This window comes from Pteropus vampyrus, unplaced genomic scaffold, assembly GCF_000151845.1.
Source record: "Pteropus vampyrus isolate Shadow unplaced genomic scaffold, Pvam_2.0 Scaffold16, whole genome shotgun sequence".
Taxonomy (NCBI): Eukaryota; Metazoa; Chordata; class Mammalia; order Chiroptera; family Pteropodidae; genus Pteropus; species Pteropus vampyrus.
In genome coordinates, this window is record NW_011888797.1 from 6,101,218 (window position 1) to 6,118,095 (window position 16,878).

Consider the following 16,878-nt stretch of genomic DNA (forward strand, 5'->3'; position numbering starts at 1 on the left):
TGTCATCTTAGATGCCACTTCCTTAGGAAGTGTTTCCTTGAATTGATCCGTTTCCCTCCCGTGAGATTGGATTAGGTGCCTTGGATTTGTATTATCATAGCTTTTTACACTAAAATCACTAGTTCTAGTGGAGGGCAATTTTGCTTTCCAGGAGACATTTGGCAATTTCTGGAGACATTTTTGATTTCTATGACTGAATGGTGGTAGTGGTTGGAGGGTGGTTGGTGGCATTTAGTAGGTGGTGGTCAGGGATGCTGTTAAATATCCTATAGTACACAGAACAGCTTCTTATAACAAAGAATTGTCTAGTCCAAAATGTCAGTAATACAGAGGCTGAGAAACTAGTTTAGATCTATCAGAGCACTTATCACATTAATCCATTGCTGATGTGCCTTTGTAATTCTCCCCCACTCGATTTTAAGTTCCTTAGAAGTTTGCCATTATCTCCCCAGTACCAAGGACATTGTCTTGGATTTATAAAATAGATGCTTGGCGAATTCTTGATTAAAGAATGACTAGATGAAAAAAATGAATATGCTCACCATCCATGGCACAACCAGATCAAATTGGTGGAACTCTTGATATTACATATAGAGGGTAATTGCTTAGTCATTGAGGTGAAATATAATTTTTGTTACTTACGGAATGATGATACAAGAGGTTCTGTAGAGGGCATCAATGAGACGTCATATTTCATAGATATAGTCCATTTAAATTTAAAGCTAAGTTGTAGCACTAAAGGGACCCCAAGATAAAAGTGACTTAAGGAATGTAAAGGTTTATTACCTTTTCAAGTAACAGTTCTGAGGTGATCAACCAGGCTGGCGGGTGCCTCTGTTCCATAAATTTATTCGGTGGCCCCATTTCTTTCCAAGATGTCAAGTCAAACTTCACCATCTGAGCATTGTCCTAGCCTGTACTGGACTGCCCTTTCCAAGTTCTGGGCTGCAGAAGGGGTCAAGAAAGTAAAGAAGGCATGCCCACTGTCTTAAAGGCCCAAACCTGAAAATGTAATACAGTATGTCCACACACACACATCATTGGCAAGAGCTCAGTCATATGGCCGTGGAGAACAGCTGAGGAATGTGGCGTAGCTAGGCAGCCTTGGGCCTTGCCACAATGCCGTTACTATATAAGAAGAAAATGGATTTTGGTAGACAGCTGTCAGTTTTCACCACAATGCCTGACAATTAAACTAAGTTACATAAGCTTGTTTATGAAGTTTATGTTATTTCCTCATTACTCTGAGATCTGAGTTCATTTTACTACCTTGATTATATAGTTGAAGAAAACTTACACAGGATAAAATGCATGGTCTAGAACAGTGCTTCTCAAACTATCTGTGATGAAGGACCAAGTTTTGTTTGCTTATTTTTTTCCTAATTTGTAGTAGACCAGTACCTTTGTAAAATACAATTTAAATGAATCATTAGAAGAAATAATCATATCTTTGGACGTCACAGCAAAGTCCAGTTACTATAAAGGTTTCCAAATGCATACTCTCAGTTTTTATACCTGTCTCAACTCATGTCCCTATCTCAATATAGTCACAGTTTGTGAACTGGCACCAATCTGTACACATTCTAGAGAGAAACTTGTTTCAGAAGTGTATTCTAACCTCTTTTGGATTGCCAGACTGGTAGACTATGATGTCTGTGTTTTAAGCAAAGACATTTTCTTTATGTATAAAACTTGACTTTTAATTTTTAAATATTTTTAGAAGTCATCTTTTAAGACAGTACATATATAAGTCATGATAGATCATTTGAATGCTCACATATGCTTCATAGCATGGTTTACTTGTTTCACACCTATAGCCAGAGCTGATCTTAGTTTTACAGATTCATAGTAAAAAGCTGTCCATTCTGGAGGTGGAAGAAGGTTGCCCTGGAGAGGTTTGACGCATGGTATAGATGAAGAAAGAGGCCTAATAAAGCGACATATTCAAGATCACAGTTAATAAATGAGAAACAGCGATGGCATGATCATTAACTTACAGTGGAAAAGACACTAGAGTCACATGATCTGGATTGAGTCCTGGCCTTCTGCTTCTTAGCTAAGTGTCCTTAGGCAATTAAAGAATCATATATCAAGTGTTCATTAAGCACTTTTTAGATTTAAGGAACAAATATAAAATTTTTTTGTAAACTGTAAAGCACATAAGCAAACAATATTACAATAATTACTAAAATTATGAAGTCATTCCTTCTGATACTAAGTTCACTGTTCTTTCTGGTCTCTCTATATTTTATGCTAGAGACTTATTGAGAACAGGAGTCATATTTAATATTTCATTCAGTTAAAATTATGTTTATAAAGACTGTAGCAATGTGGAAAAATACTTATAATCAAATTAAAAATTAAATTTAAAAGTCAGAAAACAAAATTACATACACACGATGATTGTAACTGTATGTTAAAGTAGTATATCTGTTACTGATAATCAAGCAGATTGACCAAGGATAAACTTCTCTGTTCACTGCATATAAAATCTACTAGCTAGTATAATTATGAATGTTTTTCTATTTTCTTTAATAGTTTGATTCATTTTACATTTTAAGAACATAAATATTTAATTAATTTAAACTCTTGAGAAAAACTTTATATGAAGACACGTGATTTCTATTACTCGTATGAAAAAACTTTTTTACCCAATGGGGCAAACCATCCTACCAGTACAATTACAAAAATAGCCTTTACTATATCTCTCTTTCTTTTTTAGAAAGGAGAAGTATCAAGACAATATTAATAGACTTAAGCTAATGCTTTAGATTTGGGGAACTTCTTAATGCTAATTGCTCTGCTGAGGGCTACAAGGATTATGAAGAAATAAAAGAGTGCTTATAACATCCTGGAATCTATTTCACAACAGTCCTATGAGATATAGGAGATGTTATTCCTATTTTACAAGTGGGAAAGTGAGAGTCAAAGAAGCTAAATAACATTTCTGAATTTCACAGTGGCAGAACCAGGTGTTAAACCCAGATCTTTCTAATTCAGAAGCCACTGCGATACATTTTCTTTTCTCATTAAAAAAAAAAAAAATGTCCTTTCCACCTTCAGAGAGCTTTTAGTAGTTGAGGCAAACTCATAAAAAGAAAACTAACAGGAAGAATGTGCCGAGCACCAAATGATTGCTACAAATTGTGGTTTGGATTTTCCTTGGAGAGAAAGAATGTTGGGGGCTGAAGTGGTTAGGGAAAATTTTATATCAAAAGTGAATTTTAAGCGTAGCTTTGGAGAATGGGTAAAACTTAAGTAGTCAAACAAGGAGGAGACTGATGCATGTAGAGGAGAGGTGGTTAGAAAGCAAAAGAGCTCAATGTGAGATGGTTTGGAAAGGAACATAGCTAAAGAGAAGGACCTGACAAGAAAATACGGTGAAAGAGAAGGTTCAAAAAGCAGGTTGGAGGATCCTAAATGCTAAGCTGAGGACTTTGAGATTTTATCTTACAATAATACATAAAAGATAACCTGCACTGAACACTTACCACAGGCTAGTCACTGCTCTAAGTGCTATATGTGTGATGTCATTTAACTCCTAAAGTAAATGAGGTCCAGAGAAGCTAAGTAACTTGCCAAGGTCACTTTAGAAGACAGTGGAAGAGCCAAAGTTTGAACATAAGCAGTTTAAATCCAGGTCCCTTGCTCTTAATCACAACGCTGTTCAGATTCTAGAGTCCGTGGTAAATAGAACAAGTTTCAAGCCCAACCCCTGACTTTCAACAAGTAATGTGCTTAACACCTTTAATAGTTTTTAACATTTAAGAAAGGTAATGTGACCAGACAGTGACATCTCATTCCTATCTCTGCCACCCATATACATCTTTAGCACAAAGCAGTCAAGGAGAAGCTAAGGTACTTGTGCTAATTCTATCCACTGCCTGCTTTTCTGTGATTATCCAGTCATTACTCTAAGCTTACCACTAGCCCCTAACATCCAATTGACATCAGTCCATTGTTAACTATAATTCAGTGGTTCTCAGAGTGTGGCTCTTGAACCGACAGCAGCGTCAACTGGGAACTTGTTAAAAGTTCCAGTTCTGGAGCCTTACTCTAGGTGGATTGAATCAGAAACTCTGGGGGTGAGGTGCAACAATATGGGTTTTAACAGTCCCTTTAGGTGATTATGATACATGCTGAATTTTGAGACTCACTACTATAGTATACTCTAGGATTTCAGTTCAGGAGCAAACCACAAATTTGGGAGCAATAAGTGGTATTAGCATTGGAGAACCATTGGGATCTTACTCTTGAATCTCTGCTGCTGGGTCTTGCACTCTAACTTTATAGAAATAGCCATGGCTATTCCTAAGCTAATGAGCATTTTAAAAGGGCCTTTTCGCAGACTGTGATTTTTAGTAATTGTAACTTTTGCTTTATGACTTTAGTTCATTCCTGAAAACCTGACCTCTGAGTGAAATGTTATTAAATCAGAAAAGATTTTCATTAATTTTAATGGAAAAAAGTATGTGTTTTATGATTATCTGAGATACCAAAATAATTTTGAGATTAAAAAAATATATAATGAAAACAAGTTTGTAGAATGAATACTTTGAAAGTAAATAAAAATAGTCTGTACCTAAAATGGAATGATGGTTTATTTTACTTGCAAATTGAGGAACAGAAGACTGATAGTCAGTGGTGGCTGGTGGAGGAGGAATACAAAGAAGTCATTCTTTGGAAAGTGCTGGAAAGTCAGGTGGTAGACTTTGAGGCAGGTAATCTTTGGGAGTTTATGGTTATCTTGCACTTAAAAGTAGTTTTAGCACACCTGGGCAAGCCACTGGGACTCAGATGAAATATAGCCTCTGTTCCTAAGGAGTCTGCAGAAGGAGTGAGTGCTGTTGGAGGCACAAACAGAAAGAAAGCAAAGGAGGGAGTGGCTGGGGAGGCCTATAAACCCCTCAGTCCTCGAACTCAGCCTTAGAAAAAGAGTGGGATCTTGACTTGGTGGACATCGTGTCAGGGCATGCCATGCTGAAGGAACAGTGCAGGAAATGGCTCAGTGCGGGACATACGACAAAGGGCCTGGGAGTCATTTTGAGCACTTGGAAAAGAAAGGGATGGGATTCTAACAGAGACATCAGTAGGAAAGAGGACACTGGCTCATTTCAGCTGCATTCTGTGGACAGCAAGGAGCTATGGAAAGTGAAGAGAGCAGGGCATGGTTTAGGGAAAGTAAAATCAATGAAAATTTAGTCGTAGCACAGAAAAATACTTTTAGGGCAAAGTAAGGACAAAATACAGTTGTACCTTTGAAACACAGAAGCAGTGTGCACACTCAACAGATGGAGGAATCATAAAGAATACTATCTCTTCAGTCCTGCTTGGTATACCTATGCAAAGCAAAACTTTTCTGATTCATTCAAATGTGGTACACGATTTATTAATTTGTTCTTATTCATATTCTCTAATAGAAGTGATTGTATTGAGTAAAACAACGAGTGTGTCTAATAAATACCACTTCTTTTGTTATATTTTGAGTATGTCTTTGATTTTTTTTTTAAAGTTTTAATGCAGAAAAGGGGAGAGTAGTCATTGTCCAAGAGTGGTATTACTTTTCAAGAGACATTATAGCAAAAAGCTACCTCACAGTCATTATGTGAGACAAGTCTCTAATGAGAAGTAACATGTTTAATAAAACTGTGCTCTAAAACTAGATTGATTGAAAACTGCTTTAAAACTAGAATTCTTGTCTTTGATTGGCAGTTGATCTGCAAGCCTTTAGATGAGGCAGTTTTTAACTATAAATTTTGTAGGCACCTCTAATCTCTTTCATGTAGCCGTCCTATGCCCCAGAGTTTCACAGTCCATTTGTTTTATAGCTTTGGCTATTCCAATTTATATTCATACTTTGCTTTTTTCTTTCTTGAGTCTGAAGGCACAGGAAGAAAGGAGCCATGTCGCCCATGAGGGGGTGGGGATTTTATTGTTTTGAGTTTAAAAAGGAAGGAGGTAAAGATATCTGTGTTTTATTAGATATGTAAACTCCAAATTCACATATATAATATTTTATGATACTTTAATATATATTTCTTAACCTAAACATATAAATGTAGATTATTTCCTTCTTGAGTAAAATCATGTGGGAGCAAAGGTTATTGGAATCCACTCCCAGGAATATAACAGGTAAGTAGTAGTTTGTGGATATTTGGGGGTGGGGGTCTTGAATGTGAAAGATCTGAAATTGGAGGAAATTTTTCTTATTTTATGTATTTTGAATAATGGGTACATCATACTTTCCCCTACTCACAAACTGCATTCATTTTTTTAAGAATGATTTAACATTTTTTAATGATTTAATGATATTAAAACATTAAATGAAAGACCTTTCTAGTTATCAGATATGGTGGGGATAGAGTTGACATTGTTTCAGAATTTTTGTAGCTTGCCAGGTTAATTTCCTTCCCACCTCCATCTAGAGAACACAGTACATTTAAAATAGGCTTCATTTCCATAGCTGAGGAACTAGGATGTACTCAGAAGGTACACGTAGCCTAAGATTCCTGTCAAGTTCATGATGCTTGACCCACACAGATAGCCTCTTTTTTAAGAGTTAAAATCTGATGATAGGTTAACAGAGACTTTGTGAAATCTTACATTAGTCATAATTGTTGCTGTTTTTTTTATAAAATGTAATGGGTACAGAAATAGTTAGCAGTGGAATGGTTATACTTGCTCGTTCCATATAAAAGGCCTGAGCTTGAGAGCCCCAGAACTGCAGTTTATGGAAAAGAAATCTGGAGATTGAGTTTTGAGAGAGTGATTAATGGTTCTTAAATTAGGCAATGATAGAAATAACTTTTTCAAAAAATTCAAGATAGAGTACACTTTGGGTCCATCCTAAAAGAATTGTTTCTGATATAGTGGTAGCAAGATTTGGAACCAGGACTACTACATATATTTGTGTAATCTGTGTTCTATACCAAGAGAGCAAAGGGGAACTAAGATCTTGCTCACCCTATGAGCTTCCCAAGCCATGTGTCCTGGCGCCAGGCTGCCCAGAGGAAGAGGGTTTTTTTTTTGTAATTTGTCCACCCAGTAGGAACACTCTTTTGCAGTTAGTCAGCCTGGAAAGGGGCACCATTTTGTGATTGACTCGCAGGCATCGTATATGCTAGCTAAGCCCTCTTTGGAATCCAATTTAGAATAATTTTTAGCAGTTTTGTCTGGAGATCTCGGAGGTCACTTGATGATTAAATATTGTTACGTTAGCTAAAGAGAGTTCTACAGTTTATAAAACATGGGACTACTGCCATAGAACTATAAATTCAGATGAAATAGCACAGCTAAGATTCAGCACAAACGCATACTTCTTTAAGTCTTTTTATAAGAGCCTGTACTCATGAGCAATTGTGAACCAAATCTCAAGGCATTAATCTTTACTTCTGGGAAAGGAACAGCTATGATTCAGACTGATTGCCTTCCATTCAGATATTATATGTAGTCTGATGTTCAAAATCTATTGAGAATAAAGCTATTTCAGACATTTGAAACTGGTGAATTTAAAAGAGAAGAAATGATTTTATAGAGCGAATATTGGCTAGAAATTAGGAAACCCTAGCTTTTACTACCCCCACTAATTCAGTCTGGCCCAGCAGAAGTGACTTAACTTCTCTAGCCCTCAATCTCCATATCTATAAAGTAAGAGAAGTACACCCAATATAAGGTCTGTTTCAGTTATAATATTTTGTGATCTAAAAATAATAAAAATCTTTTCTAGCTAGACCTTGAAATGCTATTAAATACATTGGTAGAGAAACATTCTATTTTAAATCATTTAAGCCAAATAGTGATTTTTGCATACTTGTTCTTATTTTTCAGAAACTCTGTGAAGGCATATTTAAAGTTCTTATAAAGGACATCCCAACAACATGTCAAGTGTCCTGCCTGGAAGTTCTCCGTATTCTCTCCAGAGACAAAAAGATTTTAGTTCCTGTAACAACCAAGGAAAATATGCAGATACTGCTGCGACTAGCCAAACTAAATGAGTCGGATGATTCTTTGGAGAAGGTGTCAGAGTTCCCAGTTATTGTGGAGTCGTTAAAATGTCTATGTAACATAGTTTTCAACAGTCAAATGGCACAGCAGCTCAGCCTGGAACTTAACCTTGCTGCAAAGCTCTGTAATCTCCTAAGAAAGTGCAAGGACCGAAAGTTTATCAATGACATTAAGTGCTTTGACTTGCGCTTGCTCTTCCTCCTGTCACTTTTGCACACCGACATCAGGTCACAATTGCGCTATGAGCTCCAGGGACTACCGCTGCTAACCCAGATCTTGGAAAGTGCCTTTAGCATCAAGTGGACCGATGAGTATGAATCGGCCATAGACCATAATGGACCTCCTCTCTCACCTCAGGAGACAGACTGTGCCATTGAGGCCCTCAAAGCTCTCTTCAATGTGACAGTAGACAGTTGGAAGGTGCATAAAGAGGTAAGGTTAAAAGGATATTCTTATCTACCATGGAATTTAATTGGTCTGGGGCATTCCTAGAGCTGCCTGCAAAGGAGGAATGCTAAGTTGGGAAATGGAAAAAACGTTCAGTTCCTCCATTAATCAGTTGTATGACTCAAGATTAATTTCTTAACCATTTCTTTCCATTTGTGTAACACTTATCAGAAGAATAGGGTGAAGATAGACTATCGTTTTGTAAGATGCCAAATATAATTCCTTCTCTGAGCCATGCTATCATGTCTTTTCTTTTAAGAAGCCTCTTTCAGGAATAAGGTTTAAATTATAAGATTTGAAGGGAAACAAAACAATGTGGTTCATAAAGGTATAGGCATTTTCAATGGCTGCCGTCTTAAAAGTTAGGATAAATCAGGCCAGTTGAAACTGATAATGAGAATTGACGTCTGCTCGGAAGAGTAAAAGATGCTGTGTTATCACTTATCATCCAGTCTCCTAGAGTGTTACTTTATAGTGTTAGATAACTTTCAGAAGTGTAAGACTGCAACTTGATACCCATGCTTGTGCACAGTCCTAGAAAACAAGCATAATTACACGAGAGTATGGGAAAGGTTATTTTAAACCACTTGACTTATTTCTAGACTAAGATTCTTTTCTGTGGCTTGGACCTTCCAGCAACTCAAAGTAAGGCAGATTTGATAGTTATATTTGAGTACCCAGAAGAACATTATGCTAAACAAGAAACTTAGTTTAAGGAAGTCAACAATTTTAAGTGAAGCAGACATAAGCTCTTTTTCCTTGTTTCTAGAATCTCGACATTTTACATTTACCCTCTCTCCTTAACCTTAAACATCTGGTGAAATTCATCTTCCGCTTTTAAAAAAAAAAAAGCATTTTGATGCTAGAGCAAATTATCTTTTCTAACAATTGATTTTAGGTTAACATTTTGCTGTGTCCATTTGAAGCAGTTCTCACCATGAATAAAGATCTGTTTTTGCCAGCAGCCTGCTTTGAAAGGATTATCTCAGTGCAGTAATATAGTGGGAGTATGCAGGCATCTGAGTTTTAAAGTGCAAATAGGTCTATATTTTGAAACCAAATATTTGAAGATCAGTCCTAACAGCTGTTTTAGATGACTGTAGTATGGTCAGTTTTTCCTGGGACTTGGCAGAAAAAGATGTGGAAAGCCCACATGCTCCATTTATGCTTTGAAACCAAATATTTGGAAGTATTTAAAATGTTATGTCTCTATGCTTATTTGGTACCTTCTGTGGTTATTTTTCTTACACTGTTTGTTTTGGTGTTTTTAAGTTTTCCATTTAGTTGCAAGAGCTTTCTGAGACTGTTGGTTTGCCATTGTTGGACCTTCTGTTATTTGAATTGTGCCCCAAATAGTAGCTCAGACTATTCAGATTCCTGACAAAAAGGATTTATAACTCAATGGCTGCATATCAGTGTATGTATGGGATGGCATGGAATAAATATCAATAAATTGAGATTAGCTCTCATTAGTATGCTTCAGTTTTTAGTAATAGTGGGGCTAGAAGTTTTAGAAGAAAATGTTCATGTGGCAAAGAAATACTCATTCTATGTAATGGAATGTTTGTTCTCCAAAAGATCCATAAGAAAAGATCAATAGTCCCAAAGCAGGCATCTCAGCAGACCTAGTGCCTCTTGGGTTGTGGATCAGATGATACAACCATTATAAAATGTGCCCCATTAATGTGACTCTGGGCTATTATTAAAGTTATCAGAAATGTAAACAGTGTTGAAAATAGCCAATTCATTTAGTCAAGAGTGTGGGATAGGTTTTTTAAGCCACTCGAGTCTCTATTAAGTCTCCAAATTCAAATTTTAGCATACATTTAGTCACTCAGTCAACAAATATTTATGGACAATTGCTAAGTGTTCTGCTGTGTGTTATGTAATATATTGACAAATAATAGGCACAGCCTCTGCTTTCATGGAACTCCTATTTTGTTGGTGAGAGAGGTAATAAGTAAATAGTTATATAATTCAAATTGTATTAAGTGCTAAGAAAGAAACAATGCAGTGATTGTACTTAGTATAGTCACAGAAGACCTCTGACGGTCTCTCCTGAAATTCGAAGACAGAATGATTCAGCCATTTGAAGAATGGCGGATGAGCATTTCCCAGAAAATGAACAGCATGTGAAAAGACACAGAAATCAGCATAGTGTACTTTTTAGTGAGGTACCCACAACTTAGTATGATGAAAATCTATATTAAGGACACAGAGAAACTTGCCAGAAAGAGTCCATTTACCTGGATTTTAATATATCACTTGTCAAATGAAAGATATCATTCTCCAATTTAGCAAACACCTATAGAATTGTTAATGCTTTAAAATACCAATTGAAATAAAGAGACATGGAAAACACTGTACAGAAAAATCCAACTTTAAAATATAACAAAATAACTAATATTATTTTCTTTGTTATGAAAACGATGTATACTAATTGTAGAAAATCTGTGGGGAAAAAAGTATGCAAACAAGAAGAAAATACAAATTACCTATAAACTCACCACTCAAAGATAAGCACTATTTGCATTTGATGCATATATTTCTAACCATTTTCATTGTATAACATATAAACATATGTATTTTTTTTTTTTTTACAAAAATGCAGTAATTTTATAATCTTGATCTTATTTTTACAACAAATGTTCTTAAAGAGTAGTGGTTTTCAGAATGTGTTCCTTGAAGCCATAAAGTTCGTAGGAATAGCTCCTGGGGGTGGGTGAAGTGAACAATGTTTGATGTTCCTCACTCTTGCTTTAAAAAGAGCCCTGGATTGTTGCTATTGCTGTTGTTTCTTTTTAAATTTGGGCTGTAGCTAGATTTCATTTGGTGAATAAAAAGAATTCTGCAACCAAAAAAAAAAAAAAATTAACAACCCCTTTCTTCTCCAGTTTTAACAAATTCTTCCTTCAGAATTGTCAGCATTTAACAAATCCCCTATGTGTAGGCATTTAGATTGTTGACAATTGTTTGCTATTTCAAATAATAATACAGTGAATTTTCTTGGGAAAATCTTCATAGTTGAATTCCCGGAATTGTTGGGTCAAAGGGTTTTTCAAAACCAATTTGGATTGCCAAATTGACCTTGAGCGTAGTGCTACTTTATACCTCTTCAAACCCTGGACATTTCACTTTTGAAAATCTTTACCTATTTCACAGTTCAACCATTACAAAAAATACAGTTTCCTTTCAGAAAATACAGATGTTTGGTTTTGGTTTTAACTGTTTTAGTAGGTATTTTTATGACTTCATTTATAATTCACCATAAACAGAAAATTAATGAGTAGGTTTTACTTGAGGTTTAGCAAATTAGTGCCATTTGTTCATTTTTAGGTTTATGCCTCAGTGTTAAATTCCTGCCTGCCTTACCATCACCAAATTAATTTGTAGAGTTCTTTCCATTCACTAAGAAATGTAGCTGGTCTTATTTCTACTTGTGGTGTCAGTCTTGTTTTCCTCTCTCCCTCCCTCTTTTCTTTCTTCCCTCTCTTTTTCTCTCCCTTTCCTAAAGGTAGTGTGTTTAAGAAGGTCAAAAGATCCTTTTAGCAAGACCCGAAGTCCATTCTAGAAAAGTGAATTGGAAAGGGCTCATCATCTTCCTGCTTTAACACTGGGCTGTATTTCTCTGCTGATAAAGGAGAGCAGGTTGTTCTGGAGATTCCTCACTTAGCACACATTCCTTCTGCAGTGCTTCCCAGGTACCAATGCAATGTAATGAGAAAATACAAGGACCAACAGCCATGGCAGAGCCAGACAACCAAGTGCAACCAGAGAAGCTATACAAGTACTGAGTAGTCAAAGGAAGCTATTTGAGCAAAATTAAACAGTGAGTGTCCTTAGAAGGTAATTGGGAATGTCACAGTGTGACAGAAGAGGTTTGTTCCATAATTATTTTAAAGGAAATGTGAAAAAAGAACATGATATTAATTCAATAAAAATAAAGCTTCAAGCCATACCATTTTCTTTTCCTTGAATCATTTTTCAGCAACATATTGAGTGCCCAGTACGTGCCAAGTTCTGTGTTAGGCACACAAGATAAAGATGCAAGATAATGCATCAAGATAAATTATCACCACTTGCAAAGAACTAATGGTTTAATAGGAAAATCAGATATAAAAACACAGATAGATATACAACTGTTTGTTACATTATTTTCTACTCTTCTCTAATTTTCTGTGTTTGAAAAAGAAGAGTCACCTCTGCAGTGCACAGCTGCTTCAAATGCCGTATAGTCTAGATCTTTGGGGGTCTGTCTGACCCCAGTGGCAGTCTTTCCACTAAGCAACATACCTAGCACAAAGTAGTGTTCAGTAAATATTCGCTTAATGAAAAATTTAATGTGATATAGTTTGATATCTATATAGCGGAAATACGTGGGGAAAATAGCCTGAAGTTGACAGGAAGGAAGGAAAGTTTATGGTACCTTTTAAATTTTCAAAGCTATTTAAAAATTCTCTAGAAGTCTTAAAAATTTAATAACATCGTTTATAGGAGCAAATTTTCTAGCCTTTTTGGAATTACAATGCTCTATTTTATAACATTTATATTTTCTTTTGTAAGTTAATTCAAAAAAGCATTTATTTTATGCCTAGCACCATGATAGATGCAATAGTGTAAAGAGGTAAAGTACCTAATTTTTGCCTGTAAGGAGACGAGATTTTTGAACATACACGATTTAGTGGGACACATAACAAAGTAGAGGTAAGCAAAAGGTCTAGGGTAAAACATAGGGTGAAATGCTGTCTGAGTTATAACTATATTCCAGTTAAGAGCACTTATGTACATGCACATCTGTGTTTTTGTTAGCTTTTCACCTTTTATAGAATTGAAATTGAATTTTCCATATACAAGTTTTACAAACCTCATTGAAGTAGTTAGAACTACCTCGAGATAACAAAACCAGATTAGGACTCATTGGTGCAAAATATTTTCCCTTTATACTTCCTCTCAGGCATTGATTAGATCGGTTAAAGCTTTGAATGAAGGGGCGTAAGGAACTCAATACCTTTACCAAACAAAAGTGAAATCTTCTAGTTTGCGCAGGAGGAAAAAAGCAACAGTACAGTAATAGAATCTGTAATTAAGAAATAAAGTCTATGTAAAGAGATCCCAAAGAATTTCCTGAGTTTTTAATCTCTCTGTTAGTGTCATCTCATTTTGATTTCCACTGTTACAGCAAGCCTGCTTGCTTTCTCTCTCTTCCTCCTCTCTTTGTCCTTAGGGACTTTTCTTTCTCAGCCTTTGGGGATGGTATGATTTCAGAGGAGAGAATATTGATGCCCTAATGATACCAAAATAAAAATCATGAAGCAAGTAAATGGCAGTTGTATAAACTGTGCTTGTATAATGTTTTATAAAGAGCAGTTTAATCCTTCCAACATCCTTGTGAGACAGGGGCATTAACCCCATTTGACAAATGAGGACACTAAAGATCAGAGAGTTTTATTTATGGAAAGTCATACAGCAGAATAACCAACATTAGGAAATAGTGTCCACTCTAACCTTTGTTAAGTAAGACTTCTTAAATGATAGCACTCATTCAACAAATATTTGTTGCGACATAGACCAATGAAGTAGAAAAAAGAGTCTAGAAATAAACCTACGCATATAGTCAACTGATTTATGATACAGGTAACATTGAAGTACAGTAAGAGAAAGATGGGCTTTTAATAAATTTCACTAGATCAATTGTATGGCTATATGAAAAAACTGAATTTGAATCTTTGCCTTATACCATCTAAAAAATTACTTTGAGATGGATAAGAGACATAAATATGAAAGGTAAAATAATAAATCTTTTAGAAGAAAATAGAAGATTATCTTCATGGCTTTAACATAAACAAGTCAAACATTTCTTAAATAGGCAAAGCTTTCTAAAACAGGACAAAATAAAGATCAAGCCATAAAGGAAAAATAAAAAAACTGGTCTTCATTAAAATTAGTTAATCAAGAGAAGAAAGTAAAAAGGCCACCAAATGAGAGAAAATATTTGTAATACATAAATGCAATAAAGGACTCTACCAGAATATATTAAATGGTCCTACACATTCATACAAATAAAGTCAGTCAACCCAATAGAAAAGTAGGCAAAAGGCTTGCAGGCGCTTTACTAAAGAGCTATTATCCAAATGACCAATAGACATCTGAAAAGGTATTCAACTTTATTAATTGTTAGGAAAATGCATGATAAAACCATGAGACAACTGCACACCCATGAGAATGCCCAAAATTATAAAGGCTGACAATACCAAGTGTTGACGCAGCTGTTGAGCAACTGGTGGAAACATAAATTGGTATAAACACTTCGAAACACTGTTTGGCAGTACCTTCTAAAGCTTGACATATGTGAATGCCCTGTGACCCAGCATACCAAATGATGTGTAAAAAGTATGTTCATAGCAGCACTCTTCGGTACATAGTCCAAAACTAGAAATAATCAGTGTCCATCAAGACTAGGATGGATAAGTAAATTGTAATGTATTCGTTGTATTCACGAGTGTTTTCTTAACCTAACTGTGGTACAGGACCAGATTTTTTTCCCTGTCAGAATGGAACTCTTCTGTAGTACATTATTACACACAAGGCCAAATCACTCAAAAATTTCTAGATGCTCCCATGCACCTTCCTACGCATGGAATTGCAGATCAGTGGCAAGCAAATGTGGACCAGCAGTGGTCTACAAATTGCACTTCAAATAACGCTGTCCTCAAGCAATGAAGGCAAACCAACTGCAACTACACACAACAATGTGGATGAATTTCACTACCAGATGCAAAGGGGTCTATACTTTATGATTCCATTCATTTAAAGTTCAATGACAACAAAAATCACCCATGATGTTAGACATAAGGATTACCCTTGAGGAGCAGAAGATTGTCATTTGAAGGGGCCAAGAGGGGAATTCTGGGATTCTTAATCTTGGCACTGCACCAATGCATCATTTTTGTGTTGATTAGATAGATGTGCTCATTTTTGTGAAAATTTTATCAAGCTGTACACTTATGATTTGGGCACTTTTTGCTTATGTTTTACTTACCATTTACATTAAAAATGATTAAATACCTATTATACACATGCAAAGGTATTAGGTCAGTGAAGAAAACAGTGTATATAAACCAATGTGGAATTACAAATTATGATTCCATGAAAGGTGTACTGATAGAAAATAAGGAAGGAAGGAATCTACTTAGATATGATGGTCAAAGAAGGGCTTCTCTGAAAAGGTATTTTAGCTGAGACCTAGAGGATAAAAAAGGAAGCCACAAAGCCAAGAGTGGAGGCAAACAATAAGGAATTTCAGTAACTGTTTTACGCAGAGAGATAGAATTTAATGGATTTATGGCAAAAGAGATATTGCAGATGCAGGGTACAACTTGGGAACTGGTGTTATGAAAATTGGGCAGGAGGAAATGGGATGGAAGGAAGTAGGGTTTTGGTGTGCATTTGCTGATAATGGAAAGGCGAAAATGGGTAGTTTTGCAAGAGTCTTGTCAACATCAGGATAAAAAAATTGTGATATCTAGAATAAAGGAAAATCTGGTTTAAAAGGAAGTACATTCCCAGTTAATTTTCAAAACCAAGGAAAATATGATTATTAAAAGTTAAGTGATGGATGAGCTTTAATGCATTTCAGGGTGTTTTGGGTAATTTGAGATAAATAAAAGTATGTTTGCGTATTAGAGAATTTTGATTCAGGCATTTGAAGATGGGTGGCAAACGGGACAGCATTCATTCCAACCCCTCCAGTTTTAGTGTCTCTGGCATCCCACCGGTCACTCTTGTCCTTTACCCTCCCCTACTCCTCACACACAGCTATTCGATTATCACTCATTTCATCCTTTCTCCTCACCTTCAAATATTTCATTGAAAGTACTGAGCATTTGCATGTGTATCATCCTTATTTTAATCCTTTTATAACCCTAACAACGTCATGTTTGCGGAGATGCATGTGGGGAAACTTTGGCTCAGAGAAGCTGTGTGATTTGTCTAAGTTCACAACCTACACTCCTGACTCCAAGTACATTGCTTTTTCTCTTGTGCCACTGAGGCCTTTATCTCTATAAGACGTGATGGTCTTATGTTTAAAATATTGTCATCTGCATTATGAGTAATAAAAGTGTGCCTGTTGTTAGATTTTATAAGAGACATCTTCCTAGAAGGATGAGTTATATATATGAATATAGGATATATATGTATAATACGTGACTATATTTCACTTAATATAGACTTGAAATCAATTTTGTATATACTGAAGTTTTAAAAAAAAAGTTTAATAGCTTTTGAGGTAATTAGAACTTTCCTGAAGTATAGCATATCAATGATCTCTAGCATAATTATCACTGATTTCATAAGTCTTCTTAATTACTAAAAATCTGGAAGAAGAGAGATATGACCTTAATGCAGAGATTAAAGAAATTGTAGTGC

The 16,878-nt window shown here is 35.6% G+C and overlaps 1 protein-coding gene across 10 annotated transcripts in view; it reads left to right on the forward strand.

Moving 5' to 3' along the window:
• RIC8B (RIC8 guanine nucleotide exchange factor B) overlaps positions 1-16,878 on the forward strand; it is a 90,217-nt gene that overhangs the window by 25,022 nt on the left and 48,317 nt on the right. For all 10 annotated transcript variants that reach the window (XR_002779035.1, XR_897578.2, XR_002779036.1 and 7 more), the window contains exon 3: positions 7,828-8,436. Coding sequence is in view for 3 of the 10 variants with exons in the window: in XM_011387024.2 (XP_011385326.1) it covers positions 7,828-8,436 (609 nt within the window). In the remaining 7 variants the exon portion in view is untranslated. The remainder of the gene's footprint in view (positions 1-7,827; positions 8,437-16,878) is intronic.